The sequence below is a fragment of the Stegostoma tigrinum genome, unplaced genomic scaffold (assembly GCF_030684315.1).
Source record: "Stegostoma tigrinum isolate sSteTig4 unplaced genomic scaffold, sSteTig4.hap1 scaffold_335, whole genome shotgun sequence".
NCBI lineage: Eukaryota > Metazoa > Chordata > Chondrichthyes > Orectolobiformes > Stegostomatidae > Stegostoma > Stegostoma tigrinum.
Genome location: NW_026728263.1, coordinates 105226 through 125189, shown reverse-complemented (window position 1 = coordinate 125189; position 19964 = coordinate 105226). Strand labels below are relative to the sequence as shown.

General features: G+C 50.6%; 1 protein-coding gene across 1 annotated transcript; it reads right to left on the bottom strand.

The window, feature by feature from the left end:
* Positions 1–16350: 16350 nt before the first annotated feature.
* On the bottom strand, positions 16351–18830 carry LOC132208253 (probable G-protein coupled receptor 139). The gene is made up of 2 exons (XM_059643922.1): positions 18684–18830; positions 16351–17971 (listed from the first exon to the last, which is right to left on the bottom strand). The coding sequence occupies exons 1-2, from the start codon at positions 18793–18795 to the stop codon at positions 17037–17039; spliced, it is 1047 nt and encodes a 348-aa protein (XP_059499905.1). The 5' UTR covers positions 18796–18830; the 3' UTR covers positions 16351–17036.
* Positions 18831–19964: the final 1134 nt, after the last annotated feature.

The window sequence follows — 19964 nt, the reverse complement described above, 5'->3', positions numbered from 1 at the left end:
TAGAGAGAGGGGGGGGACTGAGAGACACCAGTCAGTGTACAGATATCTCCCTGAGAGAGAGAGGGGGGGACTGAGAGACACCAGTCAGTGTACAGATATCTCCCTGAGATAGAGAGAGGGGGGTCTGAGAGACACAGGTCAGTGTACAGATATCTCCCTGAGACAGAGGGGACTGAGAGACACCAGTCAGTGAACAGATATCTCCCTGAGAGAGAGAGGGGACTGAGAGACACCAGTCAGTGTACAGATATCTCCCTGAGAGAGAGAGGGGGGACTGAGAGACACCAGTCAGTGAACAGATATCTCCCTGAGAGAGAGAGGGCGGACTGAGAGACACCAGTCAGTGTACAGATATCTCCCTGAGAGAGAGAGGGGACTGAGAGACACCAGTCAGTGTACAGATATCTCCCTGAGAGAGAGAGTGGGGGGACTGAGAGACACCAGTCAGTGTACAGATATCTCCCTGAGAGAGAGAGAGAGAGGGGGGGGATCTGAGAGACACCAGTCATTGTACAGATAACTCCCTGAGAGAGAGAGAGAGGGGACTGAGAGACACCAGTCAGTGTACAGATATCTCCCTGAGAGAGAGAGAGGGGGGACAGAGAGACACCAGTCAGTGTACAGATATCTCCCTGAGAGAGAGGGGGGGGGACTGAGAGACAGCAGTCAGTGTACAGATATCTCCCTGAGAGAGAGAGGGGGGAACTGAGAGACAACAGTCAGTGTACAGATATCTCCCTGAGAGAGAGAGAGAGGGGGGACTGAGAGACACCAGTCAGTGTACAGATATCTCCCTGAGAGAGAGAGAGAGGGGGTACTGAGAGACACCAGTCAGTGTACAGATATCTCCCTGAGAGAGAGAGAGGGGGGACTGAGAGACACCAGTCAGTGTACAGATATCTCCCTGAGAGAGAGAGGGGGGGTACTGAGAGAAACCAGTCAGTGTACAGATATCTCCCTGAGAGAGAGAGGGGGGACTGAGAGACACCAGTCAGTGTACAGATATCTCCCTGAGAGAGAGAGAGAGGGGGGACTGAGAGACACCAGTCAGTGTACAGATATCTCCCTGAGAGAGAGAGGGGGGGGGACTGAGAGACACCAGTCAGTGTACAGATATCTCCCTGAGAGAGAGAGAGGGGACTGAGAGACACCAGTCAGTGTACAGATATCTCCCTGAGAGAGAGAGGGGGGACTGAGAGACACCAGTCAGTGTACAGATATCTCCCTGAGAGAGAGAGAGGGGACTGAGAGACACCAGTCAGTGTACAGATATCTCCCTGAGAGAGAGATGGGGGACTGAGAGACACCAGTCAGTGTACAGATATCTCCCTGAGAGAGAGATGGGGGACTGAGAGACACCAGTCAGTGTACAGATATCTCCCAGAGAGAGAGAGAGGGGGGACTGAGAGACAACAGTCAGTGTCCAGATATCTCCCTGAGAGAGAGAGGGGGGACTGAGAGACACCAGTCAGTGTACAGATATCTCCCTGAGAGAGAGAGAGAGGGGACTGAGAGACACCAGTCAGTGTACAGATATCTCCCTGAGAGAGAGAGGGGGGGGACTGAGAGACACCAGTCAGTGTACAGATATCTCCCTGAGAGAGAGAGGGGGGACTGAGAGACACCAGTCAGTGTACTGATATCTCCCTGAGAGAGAGAGAGGGGGGACTGAGAGACACCAGTCAGTGTACAGATATCTCCCTGAGAGAGAGCGGCGGGGGGACTGAGAGACACCAGTCAGTGCACAGATATCTCCCTGAGATAGAGAGAGGGGGGTCTGCGAAACACCAGTCAGTGTACAGATATCTCCCTGAGAGAGAGAGGTGGGACTGAGAGACACCAGTCAATGTACAGATATCTCCCTGAGAGAGAGAGTGGGGGGACTGAGAGACACCAGTCAGTGCACAGATATCTCCCTGAGATAGAGAGAGGGGGGTCTGAGAGACACCAGTCAGTGCACAGATATCTCCCTGAGAGAGAGAGAGAGGGGACTGAGAGACACCAGTCAGTGTACAGATATCTCCCTGAGAGAGAGAGAGGGGGGCACTGAGAGACACCAGTCAGTGTACAGATATCTCCCTGAGAGAGAGGGGGGACTGAGAGACACCAGTCAGTGTACAGATATCTCCCTGAGAGAGAGATAGCGGGGGACTGAGAGACACCAGTCAGTGTACAGATATCTTCCTGAGAGAGAGAGGGGGGGGACTGAGAGACTCCAGTCAGTGCACAGATATCTCCCTGAGATAGAGAGAGGGGGGTCTGAGAGACACCATTCAGTGTACAGATATCTCCCTGAGAGAGAGCGGGGGGTCTGAGAGACACCATTCAGTGTACAGATATCTCCCTGAGAGAGAGAGAGAGAGAGAGGGGACTGAGAGACACCATTCAGTGTACAGATATCTCCCTGAGAGAGAGCGGGGACTGAGAGACACCATTCAGTGTACAGATATCTCCCTGAGAGAGAGAGAGCGGGGGACTGAGAGACACCAGTCAGTGTACAGATATCTCCCTGAGATAGAGAGAGGGGACTGAGAGACACCAGTCAGTGTACAGATATCTCCCTGAGAGATTGATGGGGGACTGACAGACACCAGTCAGTGTACAGATATCTCCCTGAGAGAAAGAGAGGGGGGTCTGAGAGACACCAGTCAGTGTACAGATATCTCCCTGAGAGAGAGAGAGAGGGTACTGAGAGACACCAGTCAGTGTACAGATATCTCCCTGAGAGAGAGCGAGAGGGGGTCCTGAGAGACACCAGTCAGTGTACAGATATCTCCCTGAGAGAGGGGGGGGACTGCGAGACACCAGTCAGTGTAAAGATATCTCCCTGAGAGAGAGAGGGGGACTGAGAGACACCAGTCAGTGTACAGATATCTCCCTGAGAGAGAGGGTTGACTGAGAGACACCATTCAGTGTACAGATATCTCCCTGAGAGAGAGAGAGGGGGGGGGACTGAGAGACACCAGTCAGTGTACAGATATCTCCCTGAGAGAGAGAGAGGGGACTGAGAGACACCAGTCAGTGTACAGATATCTCCCTGAGAGAGGGGGGACTGAGAGACACCAGTCAGTGTACAGATATCTCCCTGAGCGAGAGAGGGGGACTGAGAGACACCAGTCAGTTTACAGATATCTCCCTGAGAGATTGATGGGGGACTGACAGACACCAGTCAGTGTACAGATATCTCCCTGAGAGAAAGAGAGGGGGGTCTGAGAGACACCAGTCAGTGTACAGATATCTCCCTGAGAGAGAGAGAGGGGGTACTGAGAGACACCAGTCAGTGTACAGATATCTCCCTGAGAGAGAGAGAGAGGGGGTACTGAGAGACACCAGTCAGTGTACAGATATCTCCCTGAGAAAGGGGGGGGACTGCGAGACACCAGTCAGTGTAAAGATATCTCCCTGAGAGAGAGAGGGGAACTGAGAGACACCAGTCAGTGTACAGATATCTCCCTGAGAGAGAGGGTTGACTGAGAGACACCAGTCAGTGTACAGATATCTCCCTGAGAGAGAGGGGGCCTGAGAGACACCAGTCAGTGTACAGATATCTCCCTGAGAGAGGGGGGACTGAGAGACACCAGTCAGTGTACAGATATCTCCCTGAGCGAGAGAGGGGGACTGAGAGACACCAGTCAGTGTACAGATATCTCCCTGAGAGAGAGAGGGGGACTGAGAGACACCAGTCAGTGTACAGATATCTCCCTGAGAGACAGAGAGAGGGGACTGAGAGACACCGGTCAGTGTACAGATATCTCCCTGAGAGAGAGAGAGAGGGGGGACAGAGAGACACCAGTCAGTCTGGATATCGAAATGTGAGGCTGGATGAACACAGCAGGCCCAGCAGCATCTCAGGAGCACAAAAGCTGACGTTTCGGGCCTTGTCCATTACTCAGAGAGCTCCCTGAGAGAGAGAGAGAGAGAGTCAGGGATAGAGAGACACCAGTCAGTGTACAGATATCTCCCTAAGAGAGAGAGAGTGGGGGACTGAGAGACACCAGTCAATGTACAGATATCTCCCTGAGACAGAGAGAGAGGGGGGACTGAGAGACACCAGTCAGTGCACAGATATATCCCTGAGAGAGAGAGAGGGGGGGACTGAGAGACACCAGTCAGTGTACAGATATCTCCCTGAGAGAGAGGGGGCACTGAGAGACACCAGTCAGTGGACAGATATCTCCCTGAGAGAGAGAGAGGGGACTGAGAGACACCAGTCAGTGTACAGATATCTCCCTGAGAGAGAGAGGGGGGACTGAGAGACACCAGTCAGTGTACAGATATCTCCCTGAGAGAGAGAGAGGGGGGTCTGAGAAACACCAGTCAGTGTACAGATATCTCCCTGAGAGAGAGAGAGGGGGGTCTGAGAAACACCAGTCAGTGTACAGATATCTCCCTGAGACCGAGAGAGAGGGGGGACTGAGAGACACCAGTCAGTGTACAGATATCTCCCTGAGAGAGCGAGGGGACTGAGAGACACCAGTCAGTGTACAGATATCTCCCTGAGAGAGCGAGGGGACTGAGAGACACCAGTCAGTGTACAGATATCTCCCTGAGATAGAGAGAGGGGGGTCTGAGAAACACCAGTCAGTGTACAGATATCTCCCTGAGAGAGAGAGGCGGGGGGACTGAGAGACACCAGTCAGTGCACAGATATCTCCCTGAGATAGAGAGTGGGGGGTCTGCGAAACACCAGTCAGTGTACAGATATCTCCCTGAGAGAGAGAGAGGGGGGGACTGAGAGACACCAGTCAGTGTACAGATATCTCCCTGAGAGAGAGAGTGGGGGGACTGAGAGACACCAGTCAGTGCACAGATATCTCCCTGAGATAGAGAGAGGGGGGTCTGAGAGACACCAGTCAGTGTACAGATATCTCCCTGAGAGAGAGAGAGAGGGGACTGAGAGACACCAGTCAGTGTACAGATATCTCCCTGAGAGAGAGAGAGGGGGGCACTGAGAGACACCAGTCAGTGTACAGATATCTCCCTGAGAGAGAGGGGGGACTGAGAGACACCAGTCAGTGTACAGATATCTCCCTGAGAGAGAGAGAGGGGACTGAGAGACACCAGTCAGTGCACAGATATCTCCCTGAGATAGAGAGAGGGGGGTCTGAGAGACACCAGTCAGTGTACAGATATCTCCCTGAGAGAGAGAGGGGGGTCTGAGAGACACCATTCAGTGTACAGATATCTCCCTGAGAGAGAGAGGGGGGTCTGAGAGACACCATTCAGTGTACAGATATCTCCCTGAGAGAGAGAGAGAGAGAGAGGGGACTGAGAGACACCATTCAGTGTACAGATATCTCCCTGAGAGAGAGGGGGGACTGAGAGACACCATTCAGTGCACAGATATCTCCCTGAGATAGAGAGAGAGGGGTCTGCGAAACACCAGTCAGTGTACAGATATCTCCCTGAGAGAGAGAGAGTGGGGGACTGAGAGACACCAGTCAGTGTACAGATATCTCCCTGAGAGAGAGAGTGGGGGGACTGAGAGACACCAGTCAGTGCACAGATATCTCCCTGAGATAGAGAGAGGGGGGTCTGAGAGACACCAGTCAGTGTACAGATATCTCCCTGAGAGAGAGAGAGAGGGGACTGAGAGACACCAGTCAGTGTACAGATATCTCCCTGAGAGAGAGAGAGGGGGGGACTGAGAGACACCAGTCAGTGTACAGATATCTCCCTGAGAGAGAGGGGGGACTGAGAGACACCAGTCAGTGTACAGATATCTCCCTGAGAGAGAGAGAGGGGGGTCTGAGAGACACCAGTCAGTGTACAGATATCTCCCTGAGAGAGCGAGGGGACTGAGAGACACCAGTCAGTGTACAGATATCTCCCTGAGAGAGAGAGAGGGGGGACTGAGAGACACCATTCAGTGTACAGATATCTCCCTGAGAGAGAGAGGGGGGACTGAGAGACACCAGTCAGTGTACAGATATCTCCCTGAGAGAGAGAGGGGACTGAGAGACACCAGTCAGTGTACAGATATCTCCCTGAGAGAGAGAGGGGGTTCTGAGAGACACCATTCAGTGTACAGATATCTCCCTGAGAGAGAGAGGGGGGTCTGAGAGACACCATTCAGTGTACAGATATCTCCCTGAGAGAGAGAGAGAGAGAGAGAGAGGGGACTGAGAGACACCATTCAGTGTACAGATATCTCCCTGAGAGAGAGGGGGGACTGAGAGACACCATTCAGTGTACAGATATCTCCCTGAGAGAGAGAGAGGGGGGGACTGAGAGACACCAGTCAGTGTACAGATATCTCCCTGAGAGAGAGTGGGGACTGAGAGACACCAGTCAGTGTACAGATATCTCCCTGAGAGAGAGGGGGGACTGAGAGACACCAGTCAGTGTACAGATATCTCCCTGAGAGAGAGAGAGGGGGGACTGAGAGACACCAGTCAGTGTACAGATGTCTCCCTGAGAGAGAGAGAGGGGACTGAGAGACACCAGTCAGTGTACAGATATCTCCCTGAGAGAGAGATGGGGGACTGAGAGACACCAGTCAGTGTGCAGATATCTCCCTGAGAGAGAGCAAGAGGGGACTGAGAGACACCAGTCAGTGTACAGATATCTCCCTGAGAGAGAGAGAGAAGGGGGTGAGGGACTGAGAGACACCAGTCAGTGTACAAATATCTCCCTGAGAGAGATAGAGGGGGGACTGAGAGACACCAGTCAGTGTACAGATATCTCCCTGAGAGAGAGAGAGGGGGGACTGAGAGACACCAGTCAGTGTACAGATATCTCCCTGAGAGAGAGAGACGGAACTGAGAGACACCAGTCAGTGTACAGATATCTCCCTGAGAGAGAGAGAGAGGGGACTGAGAGACACCAGTCAGTGTACAGATATCTCCCTGAGAGAGAGAGAGAGGGGACTGAGAGACACCAGTCCGTGTCCAGATATCTCCCTGTGAGAGAGAGAGAGATGGGGCACTTTGAGACACCAGTCAGTGTACAGATATCTCCCCGAGAGAGAGAGGGGACTGAGAGACACCAGTCAGTGTACAGATATCTCCCTTAGAGAGAGAGAGAGGGGGGGGACTGAGAGACACCAGTCAGTGTACAGATATCTCCCTGAGAGAGAGAGAGGGGACTGAGAGACACCAGTCAGTGTACAGATATCTCCCTGAGAGAGAGAGGGGACTGAGAGACACCAGTCAGTGTACAGATATCTCCCTTAGAGAGAGAGAGAGGGGGGGGGACTGAGAGACACCAGTCAGTGTACAGATATCTCCCTGAGAGAGAGAGAGGGGACTGAGAGACACCAGTCAGTGTACAGATATCTCCCTGAGAGATAGAGAGGGGACTGAGAGACACCAGTCAGTGTACAGATATCTCCCTGAGAGAGAGAGAGAGGGGGACCGTGAGACACCAGTCAGTGTACAGATATCTCCCTGAGACAGAGAGAGGGCGTGGACTGAGAGACTGAGTTTGCATGTGTGAATGAGAGATAGTGCAGGTGATGGACTATTAGATGCTATGTGTATGTTTCTGTGTGTGTGTTCGTGCGTGTGTGTGACTGATACCGAGGGAATACACAGTTGTAAGACTGAGAGCGAGTGTACACGTGGGACTGAGAAATCATGTGTGAGAGATTCAGAGAGCGCGAGGGACTGAGACAAGTGCCTTTTGACAGAGTGCATGCACCCGAGTGAGTGAGAGTGTGTGTGGGAGAGACAGAGACACCGCGAGAATGTGGCCACAAGAGAGACTGAGACAGAGCCCACATGTGAGATTGAGAGAGAGCGTGTGTGCGAATACTGAGAGTGTGCCAGAGACTCAGAGAGAGGGAACATGCCTGCGACTGAGAGAGAGTGTGCGTGATACCCAGATGGAGTGGATGCGAGACACTCCGAGAGAGGGAGTGCTGTGCAGAATAGGAGAGAGTATTTCGCAGGAGACTGAGACAGTGTGCATGAGAGTGTGTGTGAGAGACTGAGAGTGAGTGTGAGAGACTGAGACAGAGTGTGTGAGTCTGAGAGAGTGTGTGTGAGACTGAGAGTGAGTGTGAGAGACTGAGAGAGAGTGTGAGACTGAGAGAGTGTGAGAGAGACTGAGAGAGTGTGAGAGAGACTGAGAGAGTGTATGTGTGACAGACTGAGAGCATGTGTGTGAGAATTAGAGCGTGTGTGTGAGATTGAGAGCGTATGTGTGAGAGTATGTGTGTGAGACTGAGAGAGAGTGTGAGAGAGACTGAGAGAGAGTGTGAGAGAGACTGAGAGAGTGTGTGTGAGAGTGTGTGTGTGAGACTGAGAGTGTGTGAGTTCGACTAAGAGTGTGCGTGTGAGACCGAGAGAGAGTGTGTGAGAGACTGAGACTGAGAGTGTGTATGAGACTGAGACTGTATGTGAGAAAGAGTGTGTGTGTGTGTGTGTCAGAGACTGACAGAGTGTGTGAGACTGAGACTGTGTGTGTGAGACTGTGAATGTGTGTGTGTGTGAGACCAAGAGGGAGTGTGTGTGAGACTGAGAGAGTGTGTGTGTGAGAGACTGAGAGAGTGTGTGTGAGAGACTGAGAGAGTGTGTGAGAGACTGAGAGTGTGTGTGTGTGTGTGTGTGTGAGAGAGAGTGTGTGTGTGAGACTGAGAGTGTGTGAGGGAGACTGAGAGTGTGCGTGTGAGACCGAGAGAGAGTGTGTGAGAGACTGAGACTGAGACTGTGTGTGAGACTGAGAGTGTGTGTGTGAGAGAGACTGACTGAGTGTGTGAGACTGAGACAGTGTGAGAGAAACGGAGAGTGTGTGTGTGAGACTGAGAGTGTGTTTAAGAGACTGAGTGTGTGTGAGACTGAGAGAGTGTGAGAGAGACTGAGAGAGTGTGAGAGAGACTGAGAGAGTGTGTGAGACTGAGAGAGAGAGTGAGAGAGACTGAGAGAGTGTGTGAGAGACTCAGAGACTGTGAGAGAGACTGAGAGAGTGTGCGTGAGACTGAGAGAGTGTGAGAGAGACTGAGAGTGTGTGAGAGATTGAGAGAGAGTGTGAGAGACTGAGAGTGTGTGTGAGACTGAGAGAGTATGAGAGAGACTGAGAGAGTGCGTGAGACTGAGAGAGTGTGTGTGTGAGAGACTGAGAGCGTGTGTGTGAGAGAATTAGAGCGTGCGTGTGAGACTGAGAGTGTGTGTGTGAGAGTGTGTGTGTGAGAGTGTGTGTGAGAGAATGAGAGTGTGTGAGGGAGACTGAGAGTGTGCGTGTGAGACCGAGAGAGAGTGTGTGAGAGACTGAGAGTGTGTGTATGTGAGACTGAGAGTGTCTGTGAGACTGAGAGAGAGTGTGTGTGTGAGACTGAGAGTGTCTGTGAGACTGAGAGAGAGTGTGTGTGTGAGACTGAGAGAGAGTGAGAGACTGAGAGAGTGTGTGTGTGTGTGAGACTGAGAGAGTGTGTGAGATTGAGAGTGTGTGTGAGTCCGAGAGAGTGTGTGAGGGACTGAGAGAGTGTGTGTGTGAGAGAGTGTGTGTGAGACTGAGAGAGTGTGTGTGTGTGTGAGACTGAGAGTGAGAGAGCCTGAGAGTGTGTGTGAGTCCGAGAGACAGTGTGTATGAGACTGAGAGAATGTGTGTGTGTGTGAGACTGAGAGTGTGTGAGAGAGCCTGAGAGTGTGTGTGAGACTGAGAGGCAGAGTGATAGTGTGCACGAGAGAACTGAGAGCGAGTGCAAGAGAGTGAGAGAAGAGTGCGCGCCAGAGGGACTGAGAGAAAATGTGCAAGAGCGAGACGGAGAGAGAGTGCACACACGAGCGACTGAGAGAGCATGTGTGCGAGAGGGACTGAGAGAGTGCGTATAAGGGAGACCGAGAGAGAGTGCACATTAGAGACTGAGAGAGAGTGTGCATGAGAGATAGTGTTCATGGTAGTGACAGAGAGAAAGTGTGGGCGTGAGAGACTGGGAGAATGCGGGCGAGAGACTGGGGGAGAGTGCGTGAGCCACTGGGAGAGTGTGTGCGCACTAGAGACTGAGAGTGTGAGTAGAAGAGACTGAGAGACAGAGTTTGAGTGTGAGAGATTAAGTGTGTGTGCGTGAGAGAGAGTGTGCACACAAGTGTCTGAGAGAGAGCGTGCGTGAGAGACTGAGAGAGTGTGCACATGAGACTCTGTGAGAGTGTGCATGCTCAAGAGACTGAGAGTGTGAGTAGAAGTGACTGAGGGGGAGAGCTTGCGCGTGACAGAGTGAGAGAGAGTGTGCGTGAGAGACTGAGAGAGAGTGTGCGCGCGAGAGACTGAGGCAGCATGTGTGCGAGGGAGTGTGTACAAGGGGCCGAGACAGAGAGTGCACGCTGAGACTGTCAGAGACAGTGTGTGCATGAGAGTGTGACAGATTGTGCACGATCGACTGAGAGAGAGCGTGCACGCGATAGGCTCTGAGAGAGTGTGCATGCAAGCGAGTGTGAGTGCGGGAGCCTGTGAGAGAGGGTGTGTGTGTGTGTGTGTGTGTGTGTGTGTGTGTCCATGAGATATTGTGCGGGAGTGCGCACTCGAGAAAGTGAGAGCCTGCGTGTGAGACTCTGCGACGTGACGCACACGGGAGACTGAGAGAGTGGTGTGCGCTTTAGACGCTGAGAGCGTGCGGAGAAGAGAGAGAGTTTGCATGTGAGAGAGTGAGCACATGAGAGAGGGAGAGAGAGTGAGTGTGCACGCAAGAGTGAGAGAGAGAGAGTGAGAGACTGAGGGGCTGCGCGTGTGAGTGTCGAAGAGAGAATGCGTGAGAACGACTGAGAGAGAGTGGACATGTGAGACAGAGAGAGTGCGCGTGCAAGAGACTGCGACAGAGGGTGCAGGAGACACACTGAGAGAGCACGAGGCAACATCCTGGTAAATCTCTCCCAGCCCCTGAGGCAACGTCCTGGTAAATCTCTCCCAGCCCCTGGGGGCAACACCCTGGTAAATCTCTCCCAGCCCCTGGGGCAACATCCTGGTAAATCTCTCCCAGCCCCTGGGGCAACATCCTGGTAAATCTCTCCCAGCCCCTGGGGCAACGTCCTGGGAAATCTCTCCCAACCCCTGGGGGCAACATCCTGGTAAGTCTCTCCCAGCCCCTAAGGCAACATTCTGGTAAATCTCTCCCAGCCCCTGGGGCAACATCCTGGTAAATCTCTCCCAGCCCCTGAGGCAACATCCTGGTAAATCTCTCCCAGCCCCTGGGGCAACATCCTGGTAAATCTCTCCAGTTTTTGACAACAGCACCTGGGAAAGCCCATGTCCCCCATCCCCTGGTTTGCCTGTCCTGATGTCTTCGAGGAGCTGTGGAGACGGACACCACGGTTCGTCTGCGTTTGGTACAGAGGGCGTGCGAAACGCACCAGATCCAGGGCATGGCGCCATGATGGATGCAAAATCAGCTGATCGGCAGTGGAAGGCTGTGTGTTGATGACTGGAATGCAGTGTTGGAAGACAGGAATTGGCACCAGGCCGCCCCCATCGTTTGCGATACTCCTAAACCAAGTGTGTGGTGTGTGTGTGTGTGTGTGTGTGTGTGTGTGTGTGTGTGTGTGTGTCGGGGGGGGGGGGGTTGGGAGTGGCAGGGTCTGTTGTTGCTTGGGGAGCAAAATGTACGTTTGAGGGTGACCCCCAGGTTGTCCTAATGACTGGGAAGTTGTCAATGGCGCAGGGAGGGACAGGTGGATCTCTCACACGGGTCTAAAGCGAGCTGATGCATTTTCGCGAAGCGCAGCTTCCTCCCGGTGCGGACGCAGGCCATTCGGACCATCAGAGCCCGTGCCGGCTCTCTGCAGACTATCCCACTCTGCTCCACACCCTGCCCTGTTCCGCACCTCGACCCAGCGTTTCCCGTGGCCAACCCGACCGGCTCCCGGAGTTTTGGGAGGAACCCGGAGGAATCCCGCGGCTGACTCCCGGAGGATTTGCACACCCCAGTCGTGCTGGGATCGACTCGTACCCGGGTGGTGGCGGGGGGTGTCCCCGCGATGGAGAAGCGCCATTTCCCGGGCCGGCCCGCACCTCCCTGCGGAAGCTGCGGGAAGTCTGCGGGTTGCATTGAGACAGGAGGGAGGGGGAGGCCCAGAGATCCCTGAATCTGGTCGGACAAGCGTTCTCGTTCTGAGCGAGGCACACGGGACGCTTGCCTCTGGAAGCGAGCTCATCGGTTGTAAGCGGAGAGATGGTGCGCTGCCGGAGAAACGGGTACTGTTCTGGTCCTAGGGAAGGCTGGAGGAACGCAGCAGGCCGGGCAGCCTCAGATATTCTGAAGAAGGGGGTCGCCCACCCGAGACGTCCACTTTCCAGCTCCTCTGATGCCTCCCGGCCCGCTGCGTTCCTCCAGCTCCACCCTGAGCTATCCCCGACTCCCGCATCTGCAGTTCCTGCCATCTCTGCACTAAACGATCGCACAGGAGGAGGAAGGGGGGGGGCAGGGGAGATGCTGGGCCTGTGATGAAACATTTCAGCGATGAAGAGAGGCTGGCAAAACCGTGCTCATTCACTTCGGATCAGCGTAGATTCAGCAGGGACGTGCATTATGGAGTACGATGGGAAGTGGTGGATGGAGAGTAGCTTTCCCCCTGTCTGTGGTCGGAGAGCCAGTCACAGGTTTGTGGGGGGAATGGCTCAGGCTGGAGATGGGGCCATAATTTGGAAGTGGAAAGCAGGATGTTTCAAGAAGATTTGAAGGTGTGTTTTTCTTTCAGAGGGCAGCACGGGTCTGGAATGCACCGTCTCTGAGAGAATATTTGAGGGTGGAAATCCCTTGATAGAAAAATAAGCTACCCAGATGAGCATTAGCAACGTGACAACGCTCACAAAGCCAGGGCAGGAGAGCGGGAATGGAGTCACATGCTAGAACGGAGGGGCTTCGGGGGTTTCTCTGACGCCGGTGGCTACTTCTCCTCGCGAAGGGTCAGACGCGACAGGGATTTTATCGTCAGTTGAGGAACCCGAAAACTCCGGGCTTAAGGTGCGACTGTTTACGGTAATTCTCCGGTGACTGGCCAACAGCGCCTCCTGGACGATGTAGACAATGTGTGTGGGACGCACAGTTCCAGCACGAGAAAAGGGCGTGAGATGAATGGATGGATTGGCGGATAGATAGATATATAGACAGGGAGATAGACAGACAGATAGACAAATAGATAAATAGATAGAGAAATAGGTATATAGATAGATGCACAGATAGAGAGATGGATAGGTCGCCAGACAGATAGATGGATAACTAAATAGAGAAATAGATAGATAGATAGATAGAGAGATAGATAGACAGATGGATAGATAGTTAGATAGACAGATAGATCGAGATAGATAGATAGACAGATAAACAGGTAGGGAGATAGATAGATAGATAGATAGATAGATATCTCAATTGATCAAGAGACAGAGAGATAGATAGACAGATAGGTCAATGGATAGACAGATAGATTGATAGATAGACAGATAGATGCATACATAGATACATAGATAGGTAGATAGATGGATAGATCGATAGATAGATAGAGAGTTAGAGGGATAGATAGATGGATAGATAGATAGCTTTCTCGATTGATCAATAGATAGAGAGATAGATAGGTCAACGGATAGACAGATGGATGGATAGATAGATAGACAGATGGATAGATATATAGATAGTTCGATAGACAGATAGATAGAGATAGATAGATAGATAACTAGGTGGATAGATAGATAGACAGATAGAGAGATACATAGATAGATAGATAGATAGATATCTCAATTGATCAATAGACAGAGAGATAGATAGACAGATAGGTCAACGGATAGACAGATAGATTGATAGATAGATAGATACATACATACATACATAGATACAAAGTTAGGTAGATAGATGGATAGATCGATAGATAGATAGAGAGTTAGAGGGATAGATAGATAGATAGATAGATAGACAGATAGACAGATAGACAGATAGATAGACAGGTAGATGGGTGGATAGATAGATAGACAGACAGATAGATACATAGATAGATAGATAGATAGATAGATAGATAGATAGATAGATAGATAGATAGATAGATAGATAGATAGATAGGTAGGTAGGTAGGTAGGTAGATCGATAGATAGATATCTTGATTGATCAATAGATAGAGAGATAGATTGATTGATAGGTCAATGGATAGATAGATCGATAGATAGATACATAGATAGATAGATAGATAGTTAGAGGGATAGATAGATAGATAGATCGATCGATGCATAGATAGGTAGATAAATAGATAGATCGATAGATAGATAGATAGTTAGAGGGATAGATAGATAGATAGATACATAGATAGATACATAGATAGATAGACAGATATCTCGATTGATCAATAGATAGAGAGATAGATAGATAGATAGGTCAACAGATAGACAGATAGATTGATAGATAGATAGATGGATGGATAGATATATAGACAGATGGATAGATATATAGATAGTAAGATAGACAGATAGATAGATACATAGATAGATAGATAACTAGGTAGATAGATAGATAGACAGATAGATAGATACATAGATAGATAGATAAATAGATAGATAGATAGATAAACAGATGGATAGATAGATAGCTAGATAGATAGATAGATAGATAGATAGATAGATATATAGATAGATCGAAATAGTACTAAACAGATAGACAGTTGGATAGTTATCTCGATGGATAGAAGGCGAATCCTACGACACTTGCAGACACGATGACTGGGTCACACAGAACACCTGATCGCTCAAGTGTGGAGGTGACTATAAACGCAGCCCCCGAGAGAATGAAATTGCCAGAGACAGCAAACAGTACGATGATGGATCTCCTTCGACTCTCCATCTCGGGGTCTCTGGGGCTCTCCCGCTGTCGCTGTGAGCCCGGAGTCTCCTGCGGGCTCTGCCCCTCACTGAAATGTGCCTGACGGTGAAAATGTTGAGCCGCAGGGTCGGTGCAAGTGGGGCACAGGGTGTGAGGGAGTAGGGAGCAAATTCTGATGTTTGGTCAGTATAATATTTGATTTGTGGCTTCAGGTTACAAATGATTACAGATTGGTTGAAGCTGAGCCAGACGCCGCAGGACAGCGTGAGTGTTGCACGCGTCCTCCTGGAAAACCTTCTCAGTAAAGAACAGGAATATTAATCAATGTCACGTCGAGGATCACTGTCAGGAAATCGACCATTGCCATGGCCACGAGGTAGCCAGTGATGCATCTAAAGAGGCCGCACTTTCTACGGGAAAGGATGACAATAGCTACTAAGCTAACTGAGGAAAGGAAACATCGGCATTGAAACAAAAAACAGGATGCGTTTGCCTGCAAACGCCAACATTTGGCATTCCTTCCCTCGGCCACAGACCCTGCCATTTCTCTCCCAACAACAGGGATGGCGTTGTACAACGCCTGAATTGTAAGTGTGTGGGTGACCATAAATTGGGCATTGAAGGAGGTTATCAGAAATTGCAGGAGGAAATTGATCATCGTGGGAAGTGGGCTGCGGTGTGGCAAATGGAGTTTAATCTGGAAATGTGCGAAGCATTGCAATGTGAATGGCCAAATGAAAGTAAGAGTTTCGTGTTGATCAGTCGACCCTGAAAGAATGTGCTGGATACCACATCATACGTTCCCACTTGATATCCGGGACCTGGACTGTGATGGTGTGAGAATCTCAGTTGGCCCCTTCTCCAAACAAAGCAGTGATGAGCTTTCTAGGCCCTGGAAATATACCCTTTGGCAACTGTGACCACCTGGATAAACCGTCCCGCCTCGCTGCCCATTTCTTCCCTCGTAGACTGATATGTTACGGCATTTGGAGTTCACAAGAGAGCGATTCAGAGCAAAGCCATTCTATCCACCAGCTGACTCTTTCCTCATTATTTTTCCCCACTTGTGTGGATCTATTTCCATGGAAATAACCATCCAACGCCTCTGCACTGAAGCACACCACCCCCCCACCCCGACCCGATCGACAGAGCCTGCCTCCAAAGCAATTCCTGGCAGGTCATCCCTCACTATCTCCATTCGCTGTCTGGAAAAGCGTTCCCTCAAAACACAACTGATCTATTTGAAGATCACTTTAAATATACGCCCACCCCCAATCACTTAACCATTCCCTTCGGGAGTTGACAGAGCTTCTCCCTATCACCTCTGTCCAACACCGCAGTCACAATTTTGAAACCCTCCATGGGAATTCCCGCTCCCAACCAACTCTTCTCTGAAGAGAACCGTCACCAATTCTTTTCGATCTCTCCTCATCCCTGAAGCTTATCAATCCTGGCCCAGTTTGTGGAGCTCACCTCTACTACTTCTCTCTCTCCCTCTTCCCAGCTCTTGCCCCAAAAGCCCTCCGTATTCCGCCTCTCTCTCTCCAATGGTTGACCAATGAAAGAAATTCACACGAGGTTGCCGCTGGGATTTTCAGGCAGGTGTGTGTTTATTGCACGAGAGAAAGAAATGACAATTTTCCTGCAGGCTGGATTTTCTGTGAAATTTCAGAGACTCAACATCGAAACAAATTCGACCCGTTTCCCAGCACTGTCAATGACTGATACTCAAGCCCAAGAGGACACGTGCCTGCATCTTAGACCTCACAGTTTGGAGTGTGCATGCTGTGGTTCAATACCAATTCCTGATGCATGATGTGCACAATTTTGAATGCATGTCCATTTCCTGCGTGGCAACAGCTGCCGATATGGGTAGATAGATGAATGGATGAGTAGATAGGGAGACTGATTCACAGATGGACAGATAGAGAGAAAATTAGATAAATAAATACGTAGACTATAGATCGATAGATTGGTAGATAGATAGATGGATAAAGAGATAGATACATAGATACACAGACATACGGACGATCGATAGGAAGCCCATGACCTAACGCAGCCTCCAAATTAAAAGCTCAGCAGTGTCTATGAGGATCATTCACCCGCTGACCTGCCGAACTTCACAACGATTGACTGAGCAACTTCGATGTGGCCCTCACGCACCACCTCAAAATCAAATACTTGTACTTCGCTGAACACTAACACCTCTGAAACAGCCCCTAACAATTTATGACAAGCCATTCATGGCTAAGTCGGCAACTCTCTCTTACTCACTGCAGCGCTCTGCTGACACTAGGATGTGACTGTATTATGACCTGGAGTTGAGGAGGCGCCCACCATCCACGCACTGTTTAGTTAATTTCGTCAACAGGCAGATGGGGTATGTGACCACACTTTTAAATTGTCCTCTGAACTTAGACTGGGTCACGGCGTAGATCCCAGTGTTCGTGCTGCAACTCAGGAGCTGGAGCATGAAGCCTAACTCGGGGACATAGTCCGGCATGCTGATTGTCAGATCCAGGTGAGAGATTCGTTGAAGTATCGCGGTCACCGTAAACACCGCCCACAAGACAATGAAATTGCCAGAGACAGCAAACAATAAGATGATGGATCTCCTTCGACTCTCCATCTCGGGGTCTCTGGGACTCTCTCCCTTGCTGTGAGCCCGGAGTCTGCTGCGGGCTCTGCTGCTCACTAAAATGTGCCTGACGGTGAAAATGTTGAGCAGCAGGATCAGTGCAAATGGGGCACAGGGTGTGACAGCGTAGTGAGCAAGTTCCAAAGACGCCCACAGCTGTAATTTAGGGTCACTGATTTCGATCCCACAGAACATAGGATCATTTACAAAACGATAGGTGCGGTTATACATAAAGCACCAGATGATGTTCTTGAAACAGCTCAGCGCCGTCACTGTTCCCACAACCGTAGCCGCCGTTTTCTCACTGCAATATTTCACTTTCAGCTTCTGGTTACAAATGGCCACAGTTCGATCGAAGGTGAACGCGATGGTGAACCAAACAGAACAGTCAGTGGCTGCAAAAAGCAGGGCAGCGTGAATGTTGCACACTTCCACATCCTGCAGAAACAGAAAGTCTTCCCGAAACAGAATGGGTATGTGCCTCCATATCACGTCGAAGATCACCACGAGGAGGTCCGCCGATGCCATGGCCAGGAGGTAGCCAGTGACGCATCTGGAGAGACCGCACTTTCCGCGGGAGAGGATGACAATCGTTGCCACGTTAACTGGGAAAGGAAACACAAGAGTGAAAAAACAGGATTAATTGAGACCGAAAACGCCAACATTCCACTTCCCTTCCCTCCTGGCACATCTCTATCGTTGAATTAATTGACAATGAACCAGCACCATGAGTATGTTCATGGATGACACTGAAATCGACGCAGTCCGTGACACAGAGGGAGGTCATCCAACATTTCAGCAAGGTGTTGATTCTCTGGCTATGTCGTGTGATCTCTGACAAATGGAGTTTAATGGAGATAAGTCTGAGGTGTGTGCGCAGGAGAGCGACTGTGAGTGTGTGTGTGAGAGAGAGAGGGCGAGTGATTGTGAGTGTGTGAATGTCTGAGAGAGAAGACCTCAGAAGTTTGAAATAAAACATAAATAGCTGCTTTGCAGTATGCACAAGCCGTTACCCTCTGTCAAACCCCGACCATAATTCCGTGTCAGATCACACTTGGCCGACCCCACACACCATCAGGGACCTCGACAAATCCCAATGAGGATGTACAAAAGTGAGTCAATCTGATTCCGGGAGACTCGTGTCAATTCTGTAAGTCGATCCTTTCTAACAAAGAACTCCAGTTCCCAACGTACACCAATGTGTTGCAGACAAACTCACAGCCCATGGGAAAGGGAAGGTGCTACTGTACACAGGAGACACTCGAGCAGGAGTGCGCAGTGCGGTTTGGAGAACTGAGAGCCGAGGTGATCACTTACGAGGCACACTAACGGCAGCGAGTAATGGAAAATAAATCCTTTGTACATCCCGAAAGATAAAGCGAATCCTTAACACGCTCTGGTACCACGCCAAAGCATCAGATAAACCCATGATGCCTCTTCAGTCTGGCATTGGAGGCTAAATCCGTGGAGTGCAAACTGCACATGTGCTTCCCAGTGCTGGGGAATCCCTATATGAAGCAGATAGCACGGTCCCTCGGGGACACTGCTCTGTGACTGAGTTGGCTGACTTCATCGTGAGCACCTGAGCTCTGTTTATAGGATTGCTAATTGGATTTACACTCGCTGGGCAAATGATTTCAGTCAAATCGTTTCAGCTCCAAATTATTGATCTCTTTTTTGATATTATTGAAGCCGAAATCCAACAATGAAAACAACAGAGTGCCCGAGTCAGTGAGATAACCAACTGGAGAGCCGTAGCGCCGCCCAGTCGGGGCACCGAGATGTGATTTCGGTCCGAAACGCAGACCTGCTGCTTTCTGGGGTGCTCCCTGCCCTGATGCTTTTCCAGCCCCACGCCCACTAAACCAGGAAATTTGCAGTATTACGAGGCAGACTGATGTGGGGGAAGGAAATGCATTTCCCGAACGCTGAGGCTTGTTGAGGGATGGCCCCGCATGCTCTAAACAGATGTGAGCAAGTGCTGCTGATAATGTGTTTGCACGGTTGCTGGAGTCCTTGCAGAGGTGCGGTTACAGAATTGGCCGTGACAACAGTTCTTGGAGGTTTAGAATAGAATTACAGTCATTCGGGTTTACAGCAGAGAAATAGGCCCTTCAGCCCATAACTTCTGTGATGTGCAAACCCAGCCGATGAGCTGTTTGAGTCCCATTTTCCAGCACACGACCCATCGCCCTGTTTACATCGGCTTTGTAATTGCGCTCCTAAATACTGATTCAATGCATTCAGGGTTTCGGCCTCGAACAACCTCACACGGCGTGACTCCTGGGCTCCCAACACTCTCTGGATATAACAGTTCTGCTTTGCATGTGGCTCGAACTTTCTGACACTCACCTCGAACCCATGCCCCCCATTTGTCACTGATGTCTCCCACACCGGGGGAAATCTCTCATGTCTCGACCTCTCTCGTAAATCCTTTTCTGTCTTGTAGAACAGAGAACATTACAGCACAGTACAGGCCCATCGGCCCTCGATGTGTGCCGACCTGTCATACTGATCTCAAGACCATCTAACCTACACTATTCCATGTACGTGCATATGCTTATCCAATGACGCCTTAAATGTACCTAAATTTGGCGA